Below are 24,217 nucleotides of genomic sequence, written 5' to 3'. Positions count from 1 at the left end.
CTCCTTCACTTTGCTGCTATTCCTGTGAAACACCTAAAGGGTTAACACACTGACTAAATGTCATTTTGAATACTTTGAGGGGTGCAGTTTTTATAATGGGGTCATTTATGGGGTATTTCTAACCAGAAGACCCTTCAAATCCACTTCAAACCTGAAATGGTCCCTGAAAAATTCCGATTTTGAAAATTTTGCGAAAAATTGGAAAATTGTTGCTGAACTTTGAAGCCCTCTGGTGTCTTCCAAAAGTAAAAACTCATCAATTTTATGATGCAAACATAAAGTAGACATATTGTATATGTGAATCAATACATAATTTGGAATATCCATATTCCTTATAAGCAGAGAGCTTCAAAGTTAGAAAAATGCAACATTTTCAAATTTTTCATGAAATTTTTGAATTTTTCACCAAGAAAGGATGCAAGTATCGCCGAAAATTTACCACTAACATAAAGTAGAATATGTCACGAAAAAACTATCTCGGAATCAAATTTATAAGTAAAAGCATCCCAGAGTTATTAATGCTTAAAGTGACAGTGGTCAGATTTGCAAAAAATGCTCCCGTCCTTAGGGTCATAATGGGCTCCATCCCCAAAGGGTTAAGACAGTCTCCCCGCCCCCCCCCCCCCATTCCTTGCAAAGGGAATCCACCCTAAAAAACAACTACTTTGATGGGCTAACTTGTACTGTAGGAATCAAGTACTGTCTACATAGATGTAGGACGTTAAATACAACAGAGCTGACAGTAGTAAAATATACACTGTAAATCTTTTGCCATTTTGCAGTAACATTAGTATTTATTCACTTTTTTACATTTGTCAAACTTTGAAAGTAAAAATATATTTAAATGGAACCAAATCAAAACTAAGTTAAATATAGTTTATTTCTTGCCAGTTATTGAAAAATGTGTGCTGCAAAAACCAGTAACACCTGCTCCTCCAATGATTTTATGGAAAGCATTTCAATCACTTGCAAAGATATTTTCCAAATAAAAGAATCTTACAGGCAAAATATATTTAAAATGCATAACAGCATTTCAAGGTGCATGTCCATCTTAAAGACTTTCCTTCCAAGGCTGAAATAAGAAAAACTGCATCTTAAAAAATATAAAATAAAATCCTGCATGGAATGGAGTTTTTTTTTTTTTTTTTTTACTTCAAAATCTGTAGTGCTTTAAAAGGACATTTATAGGGGTGTCAATCACATGTGCAAAATACAATATATGACTGTAATTTCTTTACTTGGAACAAAATACAATGACTAGCTGGATAACATAGCACATTCCGTTCATTTTACTCCACTGAACAAAAAGTAAAGGGGTTAAATTGTGGATTAAATTGGGATCTGTTGAAGCAGAGATGAAACCCGAAATATATGGAAGAAAACAAAATCTTGTACATAAAAGGTAACTGCTCCTATATCTAGATAAAATTTGTTACACCCCAATGTCTGTGTTGAAAAGCAGCTAATGAAAAAAAAAAAAAAAAAAGACTATTTTCTGCCTTAAGTGACGCAACACATTCTAGTCTCAGCCACAAGAAAGCACTTCTCTGGGATAATTCAGTGCACAGATTTTACACTGTGGAACAAATACAATGAACCTCAGCTCAAATACAATAATTGTAAACCAGCATACAAATGCACAGTACATTCACACTGCTTCTCACTCGCACAAAAGAAATGAAAACTATTCTACCAAATATTAGAAGATACTAGGTTTTAGCAGAGTATGGGTGGTTCTTTTTCCATGACCATATGTAATATTGATTTTCTGCTCTCAGATTGTAAAATCATTGAAATTTCATTTCAGACAAGATTAAGCAGGTCATTTGCATTTGTGTGCAGTTGCCCATGCAAATAATAAAAGTTGTGTCCAAACGAAACGTCAGAACTTCAGCACCTTATCACATCAACATTCACTGCACAATAGCCTGTCAGCATCAAGTTAACAAAAAAAATCCTTATTCACTTTCAATCAAATTGTTATACCAAATAATAACAAGCCAATAACATAGTGAGAGCCACTTTAGAAATACTGAGGTCCATAATCATTGGGAAGCATACCGAAAATAAAACCTTGCTACCTCAACTGGATGCAACATGGCTTAAATTTCCCAAAACAAGACTATCCCATGTCCAAAGTCTTTATTTTCTGAATCCATTTTCTTCCTAGTCCATTGTTAAATAAAGTAATTCAAGAGTGGTTAGAGGTTTTTATTTTTCAGAAACACAATGGGATGTCAGTTAGCTTTGTAAAGAAATGTCCTTTGCTGTCCTGTTCAGGAAGAACGCCTGCAGTGGTTGAGGTTGCTGCTTCATGTACGGTCTTCTCTTTATCTGGTAGGAACACAGTCTCTCTATATTTAATGTGACAGAACATGATTGCTGTGTCAGCTGTAGAAATGGACGCCACAAATCAGCAACTGTCAAGTCTGAAGATCAAGATGGGTTATTCAAATAGTAACCATGTTTTAGATGCAGTCCTCTCACAATGCTTTTCTTTGGGTAAACGTGAAGAAAAAAAAATTAAAACTTTTTTTTAAACCTTTGCAGCTAAAATAGTCATTTCTACCTAAAATTACATAAAACTGCTATTGTATATTGCACGCAGAACAGCAAGGGTCATCCTTGTCAGGTTGGGCTGCATAGTTCATTTGCCTCACTATTTCCGCAAAGAGCTCATCCACCATTGTTTTACTCTTCGCTGATGTTTCCATGAAAGGACATCCCCAGTCTTCGGCCAAGGCACGGCCTTCGGTGGATGATACCTCACGTTCACTTTCTAGGTCAACTTTGTTGCCAACCAGAATTACTGGCACCTTTTCATATCTGTAGAGAAAGAGCAAATAGTTATATATATGAATATGTTAAGAGCACCAGTGCAAGAACAGGTACAAAGTACATGTCTCATTGGAAAATATTTATTATTAGACACAGTTATGGTTAAGAAGGGAAGCATTATAAGAGGTAACCCAGCATGTTTGTAACCTCTGCCCATTGTGTAGTACAAAAAATAAAAAAATAAAATATTATATATATATATATATATATATATATATATATATATATATCTCTATCTATATATATATCTATCTATCTCTCATAATAAACTTCTACTCCCCTCCAAGCACCTCTTCTGTGCCTCAGATGTCCTGCTCCTGATGTGATCCTCTTACTAATAAGTCACACTGCAGCTCATGTAGAGAAGCACACTGGAGACTGAAGCAGGACACCAGAGGAACCGCTCTAGGAGAAAAGTTTATTTTATTTTTTTTATATACTTTGCAATGGGGTTTTGCTATGATCCACTTTTCACAGCAAATTATTTTGTAAGGATGAATGAAATTAAATGTCTGTCATTGAAAAATAATGCAGACACTATCTTATTTCCTTGTCTCTGCCTTCTTTTCAGTCACTCCTCTTTTCATATAAAAATCTGTGTTGTGGATGGAGCTTCTGACTGTCACATGGTTTGCTTTGAACTTCATTTCCCAGCAGTCAGTGCAGATGCTCATTCCTGCTGCATAGAGAATCTAATCTTCATAAGTGTCAAAGTCATCTCATCTCTCCTCATACAGCGTACAGTTTTATTACAGCGATTATCCCTCCGCCATCGCCTCCTGACAAGTAAATTTTGTGTTCCAGACTGTAATATAGACAACTATAGAAGTACATAATGTATATTTCCGGGCTTAACTAACTTAACTATTCTGTCCATTTTGAAGAATTACGCTAGTTCTACATTTACTTGCTATACAGCTCTGCTGTGGATGGTCTACTTTTTCTTCTTTATATGGTCCCTCCAGGTTTAGAGTTTCCGTTCAGGTCTTGATGACGGTCTCAAGCCTATTTCACAATCCTTTGCGGCTCGAGGCGGCAGCTGGTGTTAGGAGGCTTGGCTATTTCCTGAATTTCCTCACAAGCCAGCCCCCTGATGATGTTTACAGTTCATCTGTACGTCCTGACATGCCGGCGTCCCGTGATCTCAGCAATCTGCAGAATGCGGGATCGCAGGGAACGCTGACACAACGGGATGTACAGATGGACCCGAAACATCATCAGGGGCCTGGCTTGTGAGGAAATACAAGAAATAGCCAAGCCACCCCCCCCCCCCCCCCCTGACATCAGCTGCCGCCTCGAGCCCCAAAGGATTGTGTAATAGGCTTTTGAAAAAAAAAAAAAAATCATCAAGACCTGAACGAAAATGCTAAACCTGGGGGGACCATATAAAGAAGAAAAGTAGACTATCCACGGCAGAGTCGTATAGCAAGGAAATATAGAACTAGCATAATTCTTCATAATGGGCAGGATAGTTAAAAGTTGGTTAAATGGGCACTGTCATGAAGTACAAAAATTGATATGTTGTAGTACTTAAGTACTACAACATATCTCTAATATACTTTAATTAAAAAAAGTGATTTTAAACAAGTTTAAAATCACTTAAATTCGGCCACTAGGGGTCGCCCCCCTAGTGGCCGAATACATTCGGCAGTGACGTCACTACTGAATTGCGACTCATTGAAGACTGGCAATGAGTCGAAATTCAGTCACTGTGGTGCTCGCTCCCGCCTGTCAATCAAACAGGCGAGAGCGAGCACGCTGATAGCTGGGGCTGCGCGCATTGGCCAGCTCCACTGGCCTCGCGCACGGCCCCGCCCGCCCCCTTTACCCTGTGCCCACTAGTGTCACATGTGCCCCCCGCGAGCGCTACCATCACCGCTAGCGGGGTCCCTGTGCCCACTAGCGGTGTCACAAGAATGCAGAGCGTGGCTCCGTTCCCCGTCCCCATCAGGGTACGGGAACAGATTTAAAAGCCTCGCGCGCAGCGCATGGGCAGTACTACGCAAAGAGCGTAGGGCTAACACCAGGCTCCTCACGCTGCCTACGTTAGCCCTACGCTATTTGCATAGTGCTGCGCAGTACTACGTTAGCTGCACGCGAGGCTTTTAAATCTGTTCCCGTACCCTGACCGCTGACAGGGACGGGGAACAGAGCCGCGCTCTGCATTCTTGTGACACCGCTAGTGGGCACAGGGACCCCGCTAGCGGTGATGGTAGCGCCCACGGGGGGGGGGGGGGGGCACATTTGACACCGCTAGTGGGCACAGGGACCCCGCTAGCGGTGATGGTAGCACTCGCGGGGGGCACATTTGACACCGCTAGTGGGCACAGGGACCCCGCTAGCGGTGATGGTAGCACTCACGGGAGGCATTCTTGTGACACTATGACATTAGGGTGCCTCCAGCTGTTTCACAACTACAATTCTCAGCATGGCCTGACAGCTAATAGCAATCATGGCATGCTGGGAGTTGTAGTTGGGAAACAGCTGGAGGCACCCTATTAGATAAATAAAACACTCATGCATAGACGATGTGAGGGCAGAAGCAAGCGCCCAGCAAGGTATCAGTGATATCACGCCTGCTGGGAAGCGCTGTTTCCTGCCCTGCTTTATAGAGCAGATTTAGAAGCACTAAATCTGCTCTATTAAAGCGATTAAAAACATTTTTGAAGCCAGGTAGGGGGTTAGGGCTAGATTACTACTAGGTAGGGACATATTAGATTATATAGTACTTGGTGGGAGCTACCCTTTAAGCCAGGAATACCCCTGTATGCTGCACTCTGTTTGGCTGTATAGTCACTGTGTGTAAGAACAACTGAGCATGCCTGACTAGAAAAGAAAAAAATGCCTACAAAATGTATCCCATGGCAACAAGTGCATCAGTTTAGATCTATATATCTTTATCGTAGGTCTGACTGGGGAGGGGGGGGGCCCTCTGTGCTCACGCTCCACTGCCTTGGCTGCTGGGGAGGGGTGGCAGGAGCAGTACCAGCTCCATCAGCAGCAGCCTGAGTCTACAGTCACTGATGAGTAGCTTTCTTCACCCGCATAATGAAGCAACCAATCAGCAGCAGGTAGACCTTGAGCAGGACCTGAACCAGCAGGTGGTGGCATACTTGGACATGACCCTACCAACCCACCTTGAAGATGCGCTGGACTTTTGGGCAGCCAAATTGGATTTGTGGTAACTAGCAGAGATTGCCCTGGAAAAGCTGTCCTGCCTGGCCAGTAGTGTGGCATCAGAGCGGGGGCCATAGAACCCAAAGAGAACTCGCCTGTCCACCAAAAATGTGGAGTGACTGACCTTTGCCAAGATGAATCAGGCTTGGATCAGCCAGGATTTCCACCCACCAATGCCTGATGCAGACGACTAGATTATGCATGGTGCAATACCAACACTTTGAAAAGAGACTGGTTTCTTCTGCCTACCTGCCTCAGCTACTATTCTGATCCCTGCCACCTGCCTGATGCCACACATCTGATGCCAAGTGCTCCTTCTTTCACCCACTTTTGTCAGCGGGTACCGTTATTGTCACCCACCGCCCCACTGTCACCGGGTCACTTACAGGACTCCTGATGTTGCTGCCACCTCCAGGCTCTGTCATTGTGCTGCCATATGGTCTCCTCATGCTGCTGCCATCTCCAAGCTCTGTCATTGTGCTGCTCTGCGGCCTACATAAGCTGTTGCCACTGCGCCGCCATTTGATCTCCTCATGCTGCTGGCACATTACCTTTGTTAATCTCTTCAAAATCTTCAATTGAAATTTTAAAAATCTCTACTCTCTTCAATTGTGAGGCCCTATGCTCTCGTCAGGCTGCTGCCACATCCAGGCTCCAAGGAAACGGGTTGGAGCAATAAAAATAAACCATAACATGGCACACGTGTTCAATTCAAGACATCCTAAAAATGGCCAGGAAACTTTGCATGCACTTCAGCCACTGGTACACCGCAAAAGCACACCCTCCTTAAGCTGCTTGTCATCATATATTAGCTCTGGAATTACCACAAGAATCCAAGAAAACAGGTTGGACCGATAAAAATAAACCATAACCATAATTGACACATTCGCAGTTTCATACACAGTTTCACAGTACAAGCCATGTTTACTTACACGTGCATGGCTTAATATTTAGACAAGCATATGATACTGGCAGGCTCTACCCAGTAGCCCTCCCGAGTCAGGTCTGCACCACTAAGAGGGAGAACAAACTGACACACTACTCTATCATTGTGCCACTCGGCGGCCTACATAGGCGGCCGCCACCTCCAGACTGTCATTGTGCCACCATATGATCTTATGCTGTTGGTGGCACATTAAACTCGATAATCTCTAAACTGTTCAACTGACATCACAAAAATCTCTTCAATTGTGACGCCATATGGTCTCCCGACCCTGTCGCCACATCCAAACTCTGTCATTGTGCCACTCTGCGGCAGTGATTCTAATAGCGACGCCTGTAATCTGCATGTAATACTGAATAACAGTATTATTTCACTACCCCAGCACACTCCCTATGCGTGTTACGGAAAGGTAAAGTGTTCTACACCCATATTGAGGCTCGCTGCAAATATACTCTGATCGAACCAAATTTTTTCAGAAAATTCGGCGAATCAGCCAAAACAAATTTTTAAAAAATTCGCCCATCTCTAGTCAATACGGTTACAAGGCTATACAATTTATGTAGGTTATATATTTTTTTTATTCATGCATCAGAATTAGAATGCTTAAAAATGTCCTCTTCTGACCCCTACAACTTAAATTTTTATGCATATAGGGCTATGTGAGGGCTAATTTTTGCACCGTGACATGTAGTTTTATTGATGAGACTTTTTGACCACTTTTTATAAACATTTCTTTATGGTATATGAACTGACCAAAAATGCAAAATTTTGGACTTTGGTATTTTTTTTTACATGTACAGTAGTCGACCATGCGGTTTGACTAACCTTATATTTTAATAGTTCGGATATAAAACGCATACGGCTGTATCACATGATATTTATTTTTGATTACCGTATATACTCGAGTATAAGCCGACCCGAGTATAAGCCGAGACCCCTTATTTCAACCCAAAATCCCAGGAAAAGTTATTGACTCGAGTATAAGCCTAGGGTGGGAAATACATCATTCCCCCCCCCGTCATCATCCAGACCCGTCATTAACATCCTCATCATCATCACCGCCTGTCATCATCCAGACCCTCATCATCATCATCATCATCATCATCACCTGTCATCATCCCCTTGTCATCATCCCACACATCCCCCCTTCATCATCCCCTTGTCATCATCCCCACTCCCCTTCATCATCCCCTTGTCATCATCTCCACCCCCCTTCATCATCCCACCCCCCCCCCTTCATCATCCTCTTATCATCCGCCCTCAGTGGTCTTCAACCTGCGGACCTCCAGAGGTTTCAAAACTACAACTCCCAGCAAGCCCGGGCAGCCATCGGCTGTCCGGGCTTGCTGGGAGTTGTAGTTTTGAAACCTCCGGAGGTCCGCAGGTTGAAGACCACTGCGGTCTTCGACATCATCCAGCCCCCTCTCACCCCCCTTTAGTTCTGTACAGTACTCACCTCCGCTCGGCGCTGGTCCGGTGCTGCAGGACTGTCCGGAGAGGAGGTGGTCCGGTGGGATAGTGGTTCCGGGCTGCTATCTTCACCGGGGGCGCCTCTTCTCCGCACTTCGGGCCCAGAATAGAGGCGTTGCCTTGACAATGACGCAGAAGTACGTTGGTAATGAACGTACCTCTGCGTCGTTGTCAAGGCAACGTGACTATTCTGGGGCCGGGCCCGAAGCGCTTAGAAGAGGCCTCCACGGTGAAGATAGCAGCCCGGAACCACTATCCCTACGGACCACCTTCTCTCAGGACAGTCCTGCAGCACCGGACCAGCGCCGAGCGGAGGTGAGTACTGTACAGAACTAAAGGGGGTGAGAGGGGGCTGGATGATGTCGAAGGCCGCAGTGGTCTTCAACCTGCGGACCTCCGGAGGTTTCAAAACTACAACTCCCAGCAAGCCCGGACAGCCGATGGCTGCCCGGGCTTGCTGGGAGTTGTAGTTTTGAAACCTCTGGAGGTCCGCAGGTTGAAGACCACTGCGGGTGGAGAGTTCACTCGAGTATAAGCCGAGGGGGGTGTTTTCAGCACGAAAAATCGTGCTGAAAAACTCGGCTTATACTCGAGTATGTACGGTATATTTTATTTAAAAAATAGGAAAGGGGGGGGGGGGGGTGATTCAAACTTTTATTAGGGAATTTACAAACTTTTTTTTTTTTTACATTTACATAGGATTCTTCTCATTTAGGTGCCCTAACCTTTTTTTCTCTTGTGCCTAAGCCATACTCTCTTAGGTGGAGATTTATCAAAACCTGTGTATAGGAAGAGTGGTGCAGTTGCCCATAGCAACCAATCAGATCGCTTCTTTCATTTTTAAAGATTCCTGTGAAAAATGAAAGAAGCAAGCTGATTGGTTGCTATGGGCCACTGGACAACTTTTCCTCTGTACAGGTTTTGATAAATATCCCCCTAAGTTCATATGGGCTGGTTGGGAACCCAGATAGGCGGCTACTTTTCTCACTAAGCCAAAGTTGGAAGGTTGGGTGCCCCTGATTTACACAACTATTACATTGCCACCTTAGTTGGTCTTTTACGGTGAGGGTGTAAAGAGTTACTGGATGTTCCCTGGGTAAAAATAGAGCAATGCTACACTTCTCCATTGTCAGTGAAAGATGTAGTGCTGGTCCCTTTTAGGAACCCTAAAATGTTTGTCATCACGAACACACTAGTGAGAGCATACTATTAGGGCCTGTGTAGTGTACCTCTCCCATATCACACAGAGCATATGGATTGCCATCTGCAACCCCTCTTTTTTTTAGCTGATTTCCCACACTTAGAGTTTAATGTTTGGATTACTAGTGGGGTTAGTCATGTTGGACAATTATATGAAATTAAGACCTTTTTACAATTTCAGACTCCGTTCTAAACGTTCACTTCCTTCTTTGGACTTTTACATATATCTTCAAATTCACCATTAACTGGCCCATCTGACAAACTGGTCCGATATGACAAATCTACCATGCAGTTCCTATCTGGCGGGAAAAAAAAAAGGTCTTAAACCCTCTATATAATGCCCTTATCCATACTAATATATTTCATAAAATATACCCATTGAGTTTAGGATAGGGTGTTGGGCATGACATTCACAAGGGATGATTGGAAGTGAGCTTTCCAAGCTTTGCATAAAGCCTTTAGATGTTCTACGCACATGGAGTTGGCTATTTAAACTTCTTTGAGATGGTATTTTATACCTGATCATTTGGCAACTATATTCCCAGGGGCTTCTAACTTTGCCCTGGCTCCAATATGGATGTGGTTCAGTGGGTACCCTATTTTACATTTTTGTATTTCTGTAAATCTTAATTGAAGGAATTTTTTCTACCTTTATCATTTGGGATTATGCTTTAAAAAGTACCTGTCACAAAATAAACTTTTCTAAACTAACTCACGCTATGTTCCTTTACTACTAACACTCCTCCCACCCTTACAAAAATGACAGAGCTTTAAAAAGCTGTGTATCATACACCTTACTTGCTTACAAAGTGCAATCTCCCAGCAGGAGAAAGTGGGCATTTCCCAACAGGCATGACATCATTGAAGCTTCCTGGGGGCCAATTTCCACCCTCACATGGTTGCAGGGCTGTGATGAATAGAATACCTCAAGCTCTGTGCAGCTTTCAGTGAGTCTCCGTGCAGAGAAGCCCTTCCTGAGTTTGGTCTCCTGCTAGGTCGGGAGGAGACCAAACTCACTGTATTAATTGCAGCAGGGAATAGAACAAAGCCACCAAGTGGCCGTCATTTCTAGCACATTTTAAAAATATTTATGTTGATAATTTAATAAGCAAATGAATGGGAAAGTGTCTTCCAATTACACAAGGAATATTATATTAAAAGTTTTATTTGGTGACAGGTACTCTTTAATCATTTTATTTTTTGGGATGTCCTGCCATATTTTAGAGATTTGCATTGTCTTATTTGTACTATAAGCTAAAGTAACATTTACTAGCTTCTGGAAGACAAAATATTTCATCCCTAACTGTAGTGATAATAAAAATGAACAAAACATTTCTCTACGAATGATTTATTCCTATAGGGGTGCGTTTCTACAAATGGTTCCCTTCTCTGGTGGCTTTTCTGGTTCTTGTCTTAATACTGTATTGATACATAACCAGGTACCTTTGCTTTTCATTTGTATCATGAGCTTTAGAAGATTGTTTACTTTCTTTTTTAGACTACCTGTACTCTGTTGGGAATTTATAGTGATTTCAGATTACTGTCATACTTCTCTAGAGACAGCTCTCCTATACAGATGCATGGAGGGGTGCATGTCACCTTAAGCAGGAGTCGAAGCGCTCAGTTCTTGGGGGCTGAAGGGGGTGTTGTGCAGGTAAACACGGAGGGTACCAGCAGTTTGACCTCTCACGATCATACACTTATCCCCTATCCTTTAGATAGGATAACTCCTTTAATCCAGAGCAGGCAGTGGAATAACTTGCGCTAACTAAACTGTTGGTTCAACTATGTCAAATTTCTATTTTGCAGTTTACAACCAATGACCAATTAAAGGGGTACTCCGCCCCTAGACATCTTATCCACTATCCAAAGGATAGGGGATAAGAAGTCAGATCGCCGGGGTACCGCTGCTGGGGACCCCCGGGATCTCGGCTGCACAGAGCAAACTCGCTCTGTGCGTAATGACTGGCAATACAGGGGCCGGAGCATAGTTACGTCGTGGCTCCACCCCCTCATGACGTAACAGCCCGCCCCTTCAAGTCTATGGGAGGGGGCGTGGCGGCCTTTACGCCTCCTCCCATAGACTTGCATTAAGGGGGCGGGCCGTGATGTCACGAGGGGCAGAGCCGTGACGTCATGTATCGCTGGTCATTACGCACGGAGCGAGCCTGCTCTGTGCAGTAATGATAGCGGGGTGCCGCAGCAGAGATCCCGGGGGTCCCCAGCAGCGGGACCCCGGCGATCTGACATCTTATCCCCTATCCTTTGGATAGGGGATAAGATGTCTAGGGATAGAGTACCCCTTTAATATTAGGTATAACTAATTCAAAATGGGAGATAAAAAGGTCACCTGGTACAGACAAGTGTGCAAAAGATAAAACTTTCACTGTCTACTCTTTGTGATAAGCCACTACACAGCAAATTCAGCCATTTAAAAAAAAATAAAAAAATAAAAAAAATAGAGATAGATATCTATCTATCTATCTATCTCATTTAACCCCTTAACGACCTTACGAGTGTATATTTACGCTTGTGGGCAGCTCCCGTTATGTTAACCCGGCAACCAGGGACCCGAGGCTAAAACCAGACATCGCAGATCTGGCTGATGTCCGATATTAACCCTTTAGATGCTGCAATCAAAGTTGATTGCGGCATCTAAAATGGAAGAAAAGTATCACCGGTTAGCTCAGTGGGCTGCAGTGAAATCGCGGCGTCCCGAACAGCTGAGAGGACAGGGGGAGTCTTCTTACCTTTATCCCGGCTGTCCGATCGGCACTTGATTGCTCCAAGCCTGAGATCCAGGCTTGAGCAATCGACCGCCAATAACACTGATCAATGCAATGCTATGGCATAGCATTGATCAGTATATTCAATCAGTGTAATGCATGTTATAGTCCCCTATGGGGGCTGTAACATTGCAAAAAATAAATAAATAAAATAAAAAGTGTAAAAAAAAGTTAATGTGATTTAACCCCTTCCCTAATAAAAGTTAAAATCACCACATTTAACAAAAAACATGTAAATAAAAAGAAACATATGTGGTATCGCCGCATGCGTAAATGTCCAAACTATAAAAATATATTGTTAGTTTAACCACACTATAAATGGCGTGCCTGTAAAAAATTCCAAAGTCCAAAATTGCGTATTTTTGGTCACTTTTTATACCATAAAAATAAAATAAAAAGCAAACAAAAAGACCGATAAAAACTTCAGATCAAGGTACAAAAAAAAATGAGCCCTCATACCGCCATGTATGCGGAAAAATAAAGTTATAGGGGGGTCAGAAGAGGCCTTTTTTTTTAAACGTATTAATTTTGGTGCATATAGTTTTGATTTTTACCAGAAGTAAAACAAAATCAAACCTACATAGGTAGGGTATCATTTTAATCATATGGACCTACAGAAGAAAAAAGGTGTCATTTTTTACCGAAAAATGCACTGCGAAGAAACTGTAGCCCCCAAAAGTTAAAAAATGATTGAGGTCATTACAAAGTATAATTGGTAGTGCAAAAAGCTAGCCCTCATACGGGTCTCTAGAAAAAATGAAAGTGCAAAAATGGAAAAATCTACAGGCTCCAGAAAGTTTAACAGATCTGTAAATGAATTTATTACAAAATCTTAATCCTACCAGAGGATTACAGAGGAAGTTGTGTAGTTATTTTCTGTGTGATCACAGTGCTCTCTGCTGACACCTCTCTCCATCTCTGCTGACACCTCTGTCCATATCAGGAACTGTCCAGAGTAGGAGCAAATCACCATAGTAAACCTATCCTGCTCTGGACAGTTGTCAGCAGAGAGCACTGTGGTCAGACTGAAAAGAACTTCACAATTTTTAAATAGAAGAAATTTACAAACCTTCTGCCACCAGTTGATTTTTGAAAGAAAAAAAAAAAAAAAATACGTTTTCCACCGGAGTACCCCTTAAAGAATGGGGACCCAGTCTCCCAGAACCAACCGTAAATTATCTTGATGCCGAAAAGCATCTGTTGAAATAAAGGCACACACCACCCACTAATTTTAGTAGGTACACTGCATTCAGACTTAACACTATATTTATGTGCCACCCTCACCACCTTTGTCATAAGGTATGTGGAAATGCCAAGGGTGACTACATAGTCAAAGATTTCAGACACTTTAATACAAAAAAATACATACTGGAATATATGGCAGATCTGACCTAGCATTGTATGAAGAAAAGAGCAAATTGACCAAGATGGTGCACTGGCAGAGAATCCATATTAACAAGTCTACCCCAGAAAACTAAGGAATAAGTCACAAATGACACTTAGGAGGAGGGGAGCTCAAGACTAGACTGGGGCGAATCTCTGGATGTAGCATATCTCGATTTTTCTAAAGCATTTGATATTGTGCCACATAAAAGAAGGAGAATGCTTGGACTAAGGGAAAGCGAACGTATTTGGTAAGTAAGTGATAGAAAACAGAGTGGTTATTAATGATACATACACTGGGTGACTTACTAGTTGGGTACAACAGGGGTCCATTTTTTGAGCCCTATTCTAATTACTGTACAAGCCCTTTGCAAGATCATTAATGTATATTTAAGGGTCAATATTTGCAGATGATACTAAGCCCTGTAAAGTAGGGATGTAAGAAAAAATTGATTTGCGCGGTTATCGCGATTTTTCACTTGGCGATACTGAATCGATTCAAGATATTTTTGAATCGATCCTTTTAGGGATGTGGAATTTGCATCTCCTGATGCCCGGAACAGCATGTCCCGGGCATCAGGAGATACAAGTTCCACATTTGTGGAGCCGGGCAGGCCGAATCTGACACGGCGGCGCTCTGGGTGTACGGAGCGGGCTCCGACTCGTGCCCGCTCCATACTCTGCGGCCTCCAGCTGATTTCAGTAGCCGGGGGCCGCTGATGCATCACCGCCGCTAGTATCCAACATGCGGTGCTCTGCAGTCTGTATGGAGCGGGCTCCGGACTCGTGCCCGCTCCATACTCTGCTGCCCCCGGCTGTTCTCAGTAGCCGGGGGCCGCCGCTAATAGCCAGCATGCGGCGATCGCCGCGGCTGGCTATTAACCCTTTAGATCGCCGCTGTCAAAGCTGACAGCGGCGTCTAAAGGGATCTGTGAATGCTCCCTGGTGGGCTAGTGGGGTGGATCGCCCCCCGCAGCGCTATCGCGAGCGGACAATCCACTGTGGAGGTAGCCGGAGGGCTTACCTCTGCTTCCCTGCTCTCCGTGGCTCTGTCATTGATAGAGCCTGGCTGGACCAGGCTCTATCAATGGATTGCAGATCAATGGAGTTCAATAGAACTCTAGTCATCTGTCTGGGATATATCGTGATGTATCGTCACCTAGACGGTATTGCGATATATCGGGATATATCGAATCGCCACACTGGTATCGCAATTCGAATCGTATCGCCAAATTCTTGGCGATTCACACCCCTACTGTAAAGTGGTTAACACAATAGAGGACAGTGCACTGTTACAAATGGATCTGGATAGGTTGGAGGTTTGGGCTGAGAAGTGGCAAGTGAGGTTCAACACCGATATATGTAATGTTCTGCACAAGGGTAGGAAAAATCCGGGCTGGGAATATGTATTAAATGGGATTTAGGGGTTTACGTCAACAGTTATTTATACCCAGGACTATACCTATAACAAAGGGCATCTTCTAAAAAAAAAAAGGTTTCTACACCAGCACAGACTAGTGTTCTTTAGTGTAAGAGCAGTGGGACTATGGAACTTTTTTTTTTTTGCCTTTCTCTGGATCAACACAACAGGGTAATTGGATGAACCAGGCAGATGAATGTCTTTTTCCAGCCTTACAAAAGTATGAAGGAGATTTATCAATACCTACGTGAATAAAAAGTGGTTCAGTTGCCCATAGCAACCAGATTTTAGCTTTTGTTTTTTAATGAAAGCAGCAATCTGGTTGCTATGGACAACCGCATAACTTTCTGTACACAGGTTCTGATATATTTCCCCCTACATTACTTTATATGTAAAAAATCAAAATCACAAGTTGACTTTCCAATGTACACAAAGTAACCCCAAAAATCTACAATATGAACTCTAGACAATGCACAGTTGTAAATTGGCCACTTTACAATTCTGTACCTGGTGCTTTGACAGGAGTTTGATAAATCACTAACTGTGAACTTATATAAATATGGAGATTGGTACTAGAGATGAGCGAACTTACATTAAATTTGTTTCATCACGAACTTCTCGGCTCGGCAGTTGACTTATCCTGCATAAATTAGTTCAGCCTTCAGGTGCTTCGATGGGCTGGAAAAGGTGGATACAGTCCGAGGAAAGAGTCTCCTAGGACTGTATACACCTTTTCCAGCCCATGAGAGCACCTGAAAGCTGAACTCATTTATGCAGGATAAGGCATCAACTGCCGAGCCGAGAAGTTTGTGATGAATTGAATTTACTGTAAGTTCGCTCATCTCTAATTGGTACATGTGTTACTGTTGCACCAAACAATTGGCCCAAGTGCACTGATATACACTGATCAGCAATAACTTAGAAACCACTGAATGTTGTGATAACTGTCAAGAGGTGGGATATATGGAAAAATAGGTAAGTGTAGGGCTATAAGTGACTTAGCCAAATTGTGTTACTCTGTCCCAATTGCCTAGACATCTGCAAAAACAGCAGGTCCTATGTGGCGTTCCCACTATAAAAAGGTAATACCTACCGAAAGTAGGTAGAGCAAACAGTGAACCAGCACCAGGTCATGGGCATCCAAGTCTGTATGATCCCATAGAAAAAAAAATTTTTTTGCAAAGCAAAAAAGTTAGTTTGCTGTAACGTGTCAAAACACAGAGGGCTCTGCAGCTTCATATGTAGCCACGCACTAGTGATCCCTCAACATACAATGGTCTATTCTGGACCATTGTAACTTGAAACCAGACTCAACATACAATGCTACAGATAGTCCAGATCTGCAAAATATGTCAATGACTGGAAGAACTGACCAATTAGAATGGGCATTCACCGGTAAAGCACCTGTATTACTGAAGCGTATGCACTGAATTCCTGTCTGGCATGGCCCCCTACAGTATAGGGAGGTATTACATGTTGTTTGCTACTCTTAAAGGGGTACTCCGGTGGATTTTTTTTTTTTTTTTAAATCACCTGGTGCCAGAAAATTAAACAGATTTGTAAATTACTTCCATTAAAAAAAATCTTAATCCTTCCAGTACTTATTTGCTGCTGAATACTACAGAGGAAATTATTTTCTTTTTGGAACACCGAGCTCTCTGCTGACATCACAAGCACAGTGCTCTCTGCTGACATCTCTGTCCATTTTAAGAACTGTCCAGAGCAGGAGAAAATCCTCATAGCAAACATATGCTGCTCTGGACAGTTCCTAAAATGGACAGAGATGTCAGCAGAGTACTGTGCTCGTGATGTCAGCAGAGAGCTTGGTGTTCCAAAAAGAAAAAAGAATTTCCTCTGTAGTGTTCAGGAGCTAATAAGTACTGGAAGGATTAAGATTTTTTAATAGAAGTAATTTACAACTTTCTGCCACCAGTTGATTTAAAAATAAAATTTTCCACCAGAGTAACCCTTTAGCCTATGCCATAGTTAGCTGCTCCTGTGGACACCAAGTAAGGGCGGCTCCACTTTCCTTTTTTTTTTCTCTCCCAGGACATTGCGTGTACTGTCCAGGACCCTGTGACAGTGATTTACAGCTCCCAGCAGATCTTTCTTACTTTTATATGTAAGGATTTGCTTTATCTATAGTATTTATCTACATTATTTTTGTTTAATCCTCAATTTTTCCTATTTTTGGATGACATTTTGGTGGCTTCTGAACCAATTACCAGGTTTCCATACAGTTATGGTATCAACATACAATGGTTTCAACATACAATATTAATTGGTTCCAGGACGACCATTGTAACTTGAGGGACCACTGTAATCAGTTTCAATATGGTAAATCTAGGGATTTTTATTTTCAGGTAATGATACCCTGCGCAGCATTCATTTTTCTTTTAACAGTTAGATGACACAGGGCATACATGTACACCCTGGTCGCTGTCTAGGTGTATGAGGCAAGCTCACTAGCTGCGCACACTTCTTACCCACTAAGCACTGGCTGCTATCAGCAACTGGGACTTACTGCTAATACCGGGCATCTGTGAAATCACCAATGCCCTGCATTACCCCTTTAGATGTTTCCTAGAGGAGGTAAATTACATAGCAAAATAGTTCATAAGGTTGAAAAAAGACCAGAGTCCATCAAGTTCAACCCATAACCCTAATGATTCCCTACTGAGCTGATCCAGAGGAAGGAAAAAAAACCTCATACTAGAGGTAAAAATTCCTTACCGACTCCAAATATGGCAGTCAGAATAAATCCATGGATCAAAGTTCTGTCCCTATAAATCTAGTATCCAGAAGGGGGCGTGGCTTGGCAGCCGACTGGTATGGACGCATAGCTGCACAGCTCCAGAGCCAGCGATACTCTATAAGCGACAGACGGCGCACAGAGACCAGCTAACCCTCTGAACTTCCACCCATCAGCGGGGGGAAACTCTCGGGCACGAGATGGCATCCAGAAGAAGGGGCAGAAACCACGGCAGAACAAAGAAGTTAACAGACTTCTACAGCTCCCCCCCGACCGCGGCGCTCCAAGATGGCGCTGCCGCCACTACACAGCAGGGCTTCGCTTCGCGCCAGGCGCAGCAACGGACATCACAGCCACCACGGGAGGCGGAACATGAGGAACCTCGAGCCCGTAGCAGCTCACTGCCTTCACCGGGAATGAGGTATGCAGCAACCTTACCAGAGGGTCCGGATGGGGTGGCGGAAGGGGCCCTGGATATAGAAGGGGAGCAGCCTGTCTTTACTTCGGCTCCGGTGTCACCGGCCTCCTCCACAGCGGGCAGCCCAGCAAAACAAAGGCCTCGCATGTCCTTATCTGGAGAGGCTCTATCCCAGCCAGCAGAAGTTGGTATAATTCATGACCACCCCGATATTTTCGCTTCGCTATCTACCTCTGAAGCTACAGTGACTGAAAACACTCTTAAGCAAATGCTGCAGTTGCTAAATTCCTCCATACAGAGTAACTTCTCATTGTCCCTGAAGCCACTACAGTCATCAGTGATAGCATTAGAAAATAGAGTTGGTCATATAGAGGAGAAAATGGCAGAAATGGTGGGCTCTCATAACTCTCTTATTGATGAACACTATGATTTAGAAAGTGAGGTGTGCACACTGAGATCTAAAGTTGCAGATATTGAAGACCGATCTAGGCGCAATAACATAAAACTACGAGGGGTACCTGAGGAAGTCGCCACGAAAGACTTGGTCCCATTTATTCAAGATCTCATTAAATCAGTGATCCCTGACTGCTCTCCCCGGGATTTACTAATTGACAGAGCACATAGAATCCCGAAGCCTCAATTTCTTGCAGACAATATACCCAGTGATATACTTGCCCGCATTCACTTTTATCATATAAAGGATGCTTTGATGATACGCTCCAGGAACAAGGATACTTTGCCCGCAAAGTTTTCTGGGGTTGCTATCTATGCGGACCTGTCAGCAGCCACGCTTCAACTGCGTAGAGAGCTAAACCCTATTACCCAAGCTCTCAGAGAAAAAAAGATTATGTACAAGTGGGGTTATCCGACCCGCCTGCTCATCTCTTACCGAGAAGGAACCCATGTTATTCGCACTTTCAAAGATGGGACTACTTTACTTCATAAATGGGGAATACAAATTGTGACCCCGGCTCCAAAACCTCACACGTCCACATCTCATGTTCCCCCGGATTGGCGGAGGGTGGACTCTGTCTCTAAAAGTCGCCGTTAACCCACGGTTTACGAGGCTCTACACTCTGTGACTGTCCATTAAACACCCGTTTCATACGATTGGCTTACAAGGAACTGTTGAACCCCGCTCCAACTGCGGCGTCTATCAAAGACGCCATTTTCTCTTTCCAACACCTGGTGTTGCGAGGAAACCTACTACTGGCAATGCCAGCTTATCTGTTCTTTGTTTGTTTGTTCTTGTTTGTTTATGTTTTCTTTCAGGTACATCTTATCTCGCTCCCAACAGCTGCTGTCCTATGGCATCCCATCTCCGCTGCTAGGATGAAGAAAATGGATACTGCGACTTCTATTCATACAGACTTTTGGAATGGTCTTAAAGTTTTTGTCTTTGAATACTAATGGATTGAATGTGCCCCAGAAACGTACTTATTTGTGGTCAGAGGCTAGGAAAGCTGGGTGCAACATCCTATGTGTGCAGGAAACACATTCTACAAAAAGATGCATTTAGACTTTATAATTCTGCCTTTCCCAACATATATCAAGCTCATTATGTCACTAAATCTAGAGGAGTGATGGTGGCGATAAATAGTACAGTAGCCTTCCAACAAATTAATATAATAACTGATGCTAATGGTAGATACATCATTATGGTCTGTTCTTGCAATAACATGCTTTATACAATTGTTTCGGTGTACGCACCTAACACAAGACAGCTTAGATTTTTTAACAGATTATTTAAATTGGTTAACAAACATAAACAAGGTCACTTGGTCATATGCGGTGATTGGAATGCGGTACTAGACCCAGACATAGATTCTTCCTCCACCAGTAGACATGCTCTCTCTTTCATAGGGAAGACATTTTTGATGCATGGAGAATTTTACACTCTTCTGAACGTGATTATACCTGTTATTCTCCGACGCATAACACATATTCACGTATTGATATTTTTGGTATAGATCGCAGTACCTTAGACATATTAAAGTCGTCTTCCATTTTAGAACCGTCATGGTCAGACCACTCTCCCATACTGATAGAACTGGAGGAACGCAACTCTCCCCCTCCGAATTACCTATGGAGATGCAACAACTTTCTTATGCATCATGTTCAATATGGGGGAGTACTGGAGAGGGATCTGGAGGAATACTTTGCTAGCAATGTAACTAATGATGTGTCCGCTACCACGATTTGGAATGCTCACAAAGCATACATTAGGGGATCCTTTATTAGAGTAGGACATACATATAAAAAGAAAAGGGAAGAACGTCTAAATAATCTCCTGCTTTGACAAAAACAACTAGATACAGAAAATAAAATAGGCAAAACACCTCAACTGGCGCTAGAATTAAAACTGATTAAAACGCAGATCAGGGACCTAATGCTGGATTCGTATCTCAAAATGTCAGTTAAATCCAAAGCTAAATATTATGCCTTTGATAACAAATCAGGTAAATTATTAGCTGCAAAAATGAAAGATAAACATATCAAATCCAGAATTCCATTCCTCTTGGGTGACTCTGAACACTAACCTATATAACCCATATGATATTGCAAATCAATTTATGCAGTATTATGAATCTTTATATAATCTAGATCAAGACCCAGAAATGTCTCCGCCCACAGATATAGATATAAATAGATTTCTTCAACACAAATTTACCAAAAATCTCAGACTCTCACTTATCCTTACTAAATGCTGAAGTAACCCCTCTAGAAATTAAAAAGCTTATTACCTCCCTCCCGTTGGGTAAATCCCCGGGACCAGATGGCCTGTCGACTTCTTATTACAAACGCTTTTCCCATATTCTACTACCACACTTACATAACTTTATAAATGAGGTTTTCCTAACTGGCTGCCTTCCTAAGGAGAACCAAGCGGGTATAATAGTCACGTTGCCTAAACCTGGAAAAAACCCAGACTCCCCTAAAAATTTTAGACCTATCTCTCTATTAAACGTGGATGTAAAGCTATACGCCAAATTATTGGCCTCTAGACTGGCCCCTATTTTGCCCTCAATAGTGAATGTAGACCAAGTAGGTTTTGTGCAAAAACGTCAGGCATGCGACAACACTCGGAGAGTATTGAACCTTCTTCATATAACCGAAAACAGGGGGGAGCCAGCGCTCTTTCTGTCGCTTGATGCCGAGAAGGCGTTCGACCGAATTAACTGGTCGTTCGCCTTCTCGGTACTGGAGAGAGTGGGTGTGGTGGGGACGATCTTTCAGGCTATTAAAGCATTGTACACTCTCCCGAATGCGAGAGTATTCACTAATGGGTCTCTTTCTCGGGAGTTCTTGATAACCAACGGCACCCGTCAGGGATGTCCGCTGTCCCCGCTAATTTTCGTTCTATGTATGGAGCCCCTGGCACAGGCCTTGAGGGAAGATGGAGAGGTTAGAGGTATTAAAATTGGAAATAGTGAACACTTGATTTCTTTATATGCGGATGATGTAATCCTCACCATAACAGACCCAGAGACCTCTTTACCAAGAATTTTATACTTAATTCAGCAGTTTGGATCACTTTCATATTATAAACTGAATATGCAAAAATCACAAGTGTTGCCTATTCACATGACCCAACAATTGCGAGACTGTCTAGCTAGAACACACCCCCTTGACTGGCAAACAGACAATATTATGTACCTAGGACTTAAAATACCTACCTCCTTTTCAAAGCTATATTCTTGTAACTATGTGCCATTTTTACATTCCCTGAAGAATGAGCTAGAGAAAATGGGGAGATATGAAGCATCATGGATGGGACGAATTGCAGCATTTAAGATGCTTTTACTTCCGAAATTGCTGTACTTATATAGAACATTGCCCATACAACTTCCAAGATCATTTTTTCAACAAGCACAATCTTCACTTTCCACTTACATCTGGAAACATAAGAAACCTAGAGTTTCTAATAAACTATTAATGAGGGATAGACAGAGAGGAGGACTGGACCTTCCTGACCAGCACAGATACTATGTGGCTACACTTATATCTCAATTAAAATTTTACTGGGCGGGAGCTGTGGAAACACCTTGGGTCAACATAGAATTGATCCTCAGTGGCCTGGTGGAGGTGAAAACTCTCCTTTATCTACACATATGGGACCAAAAACTGACCCAGGGGGCGTCTCCGTTAACATTCGCAGGGCTAGAATGCTGGCAGATGGCTCATAGGGGGTCGTCCCAAACGCACACTTCCCCGCCCCCACATTCCCCAATCCACATTGTTTCTTATGTCATACCTGACTTATATCTCCTGAATTGGGCAGATAATGGTTTAGTAGCTATATCCTCTATACTCCAAGATGATCATCTACATCAATTTAGATACCTAAGCTCCACATATAATTTGCCCAAATCGGACTTCTATAAATATTTACAGGTCAGACATTTGCTTCAATCACACAACAAATCTGGTTGGAAATACTCCACTGACTTATTTAGACTGTTCCAATTACACTATAAAGGACTTAAACCAATCTACAAATTATTAGATTCTGTTACTGAACCGTTTCAAGATAAGCCATACCTTAGGTGGTCTAGAGAACTTGCATGTGATATTTCACATGTAGACTGGGAACAGTCATCCAAATGGATCTATAAGTCGTTAAAAAGCGTATCACAAATTGAAGCAGTGACTAAAACGCGATTATGTTGGTATTTTCCCCCTGTACGCCTGCACGCCATGTACCATGATGCATCACCACTGTGTTGGAGGAATTGTGGACAGAGGGGGACATTGTCACATATTTTGTGGTTCTGCCCGAAGATACATACATATTGGAATAATGTTGAGTTGATCCTTAAAAACATATATCCATTGTTTCCTAATCTTTCTCCCAAATTAGCCTTGCTTCTGATAGGAGTACATGAGATACAGCTGGAGATGCGAGCTTTAACTTGCAAGGTCCTCACAATAGCTAAATTGATAATTACAAGACATTGGAAGGAGATAGAACCTCCAGATATAAAAGAGATGGTGGCAGCAGTGGACTTGGCGTGTAGGTACGAAACACTACTTGTACAACATGGAGGTGATCTAGATACGCGTACTATAGATATATGGAAATTGTGGTCGCTGCGTTCTTTGACATCTATCTAATGTCCTATGGGCAGATTTAATGCTATCTCGATGTTAAGGAGAAGTTCCGGGAGACATGGGAGATAAATGTGTCAATTATGTCATTTATGTCATATATGTCGTATATGCTTTACATGTATAAACATCTCAGCACCGAGGTGATGTACCTGCGTTCAACAGGTTAACTGTTTAATGTTCAATATTCTTTTGATGTAATACTGACGTGATACCTTAGAGAAACTGCTTGTAACCTTTCTTTTGGTTTGATACTTGTATGTTCGATAAAACCTTAATAAAAATTATTGAAACGAAATCTAGTATCCATAACCAGTGATGTTATTATTCTCCAAAAATGCATCCAGACCCCTTTTGAACTCGAGTCCACCATGACCACCTCCTCCGGCAGAGAATTCCACAGTCTTACTGCTCTCACAGTAAAAAACCCCCGTCTGTGCTGGTGTAGAAACCTTCTTTCCTCTAGATGTAGAGGATGCCCCCTTGTTATAGATACAGTCCTGGCCATAAATAGAACATGGGAGAGATCTCTGTACGGTCTCCTGATATATTTATACATAGTTATTAGGTCTCCCCTAAACCTTTTTTCTAAACTAAATAACCCTAATTCTGATAATCTTTCTGGGTACTGTAGTCCTCCCATTCTCTGTATTACCCTGGTTGCCCGTCTTTGAACCCTCTCCAGCTCCACTATATCTTTCTTGTACACTGGTGCCCAGTA

The 24,217-nt window shown here is 42.5% G+C and overlaps 1 protein-coding gene across 1 annotated transcript in view; it reads right to left on the bottom strand.

Moving 5' to 3' along the window:
• Positions 1 to 1,451: 1,451 nt before the first annotated feature.
• Positions 1,452 to 24,217, bottom strand: part of RAP2A (RAP2A, member of RAS oncogene family) — a 32,425-nt gene continuing 9,659 nt past the window's right edge. The window contains exon 2 of the mRNA XM_056555626.1: positions 1,452 to 2,826. Within this exon, the coding sequence (XP_056411601.1) occupies positions 2,589 to 2,826 (238 nt within the window). The 3' untranslated portion in view covers positions 1,452 to 2,588. The remainder of the gene's footprint in view (positions 2,827 to 24,217) is intronic.

The sequence above is a fragment of the Hyla sarda genome, chromosome 2 (genome assembly GCF_029499605.1).
Source record: "Hyla sarda isolate aHylSar1 chromosome 2, aHylSar1.hap1, whole genome shotgun sequence".
Taxonomy (NCBI): Eukaryota; Metazoa; Chordata; class Amphibia; order Anura; family Hylidae; genus Hyla; species Hyla sarda.
The sequence above is the reverse complement of the archived record's forward strand: the minus strand, read 5'-3'. Positions and strand labels throughout refer to the sequence as shown.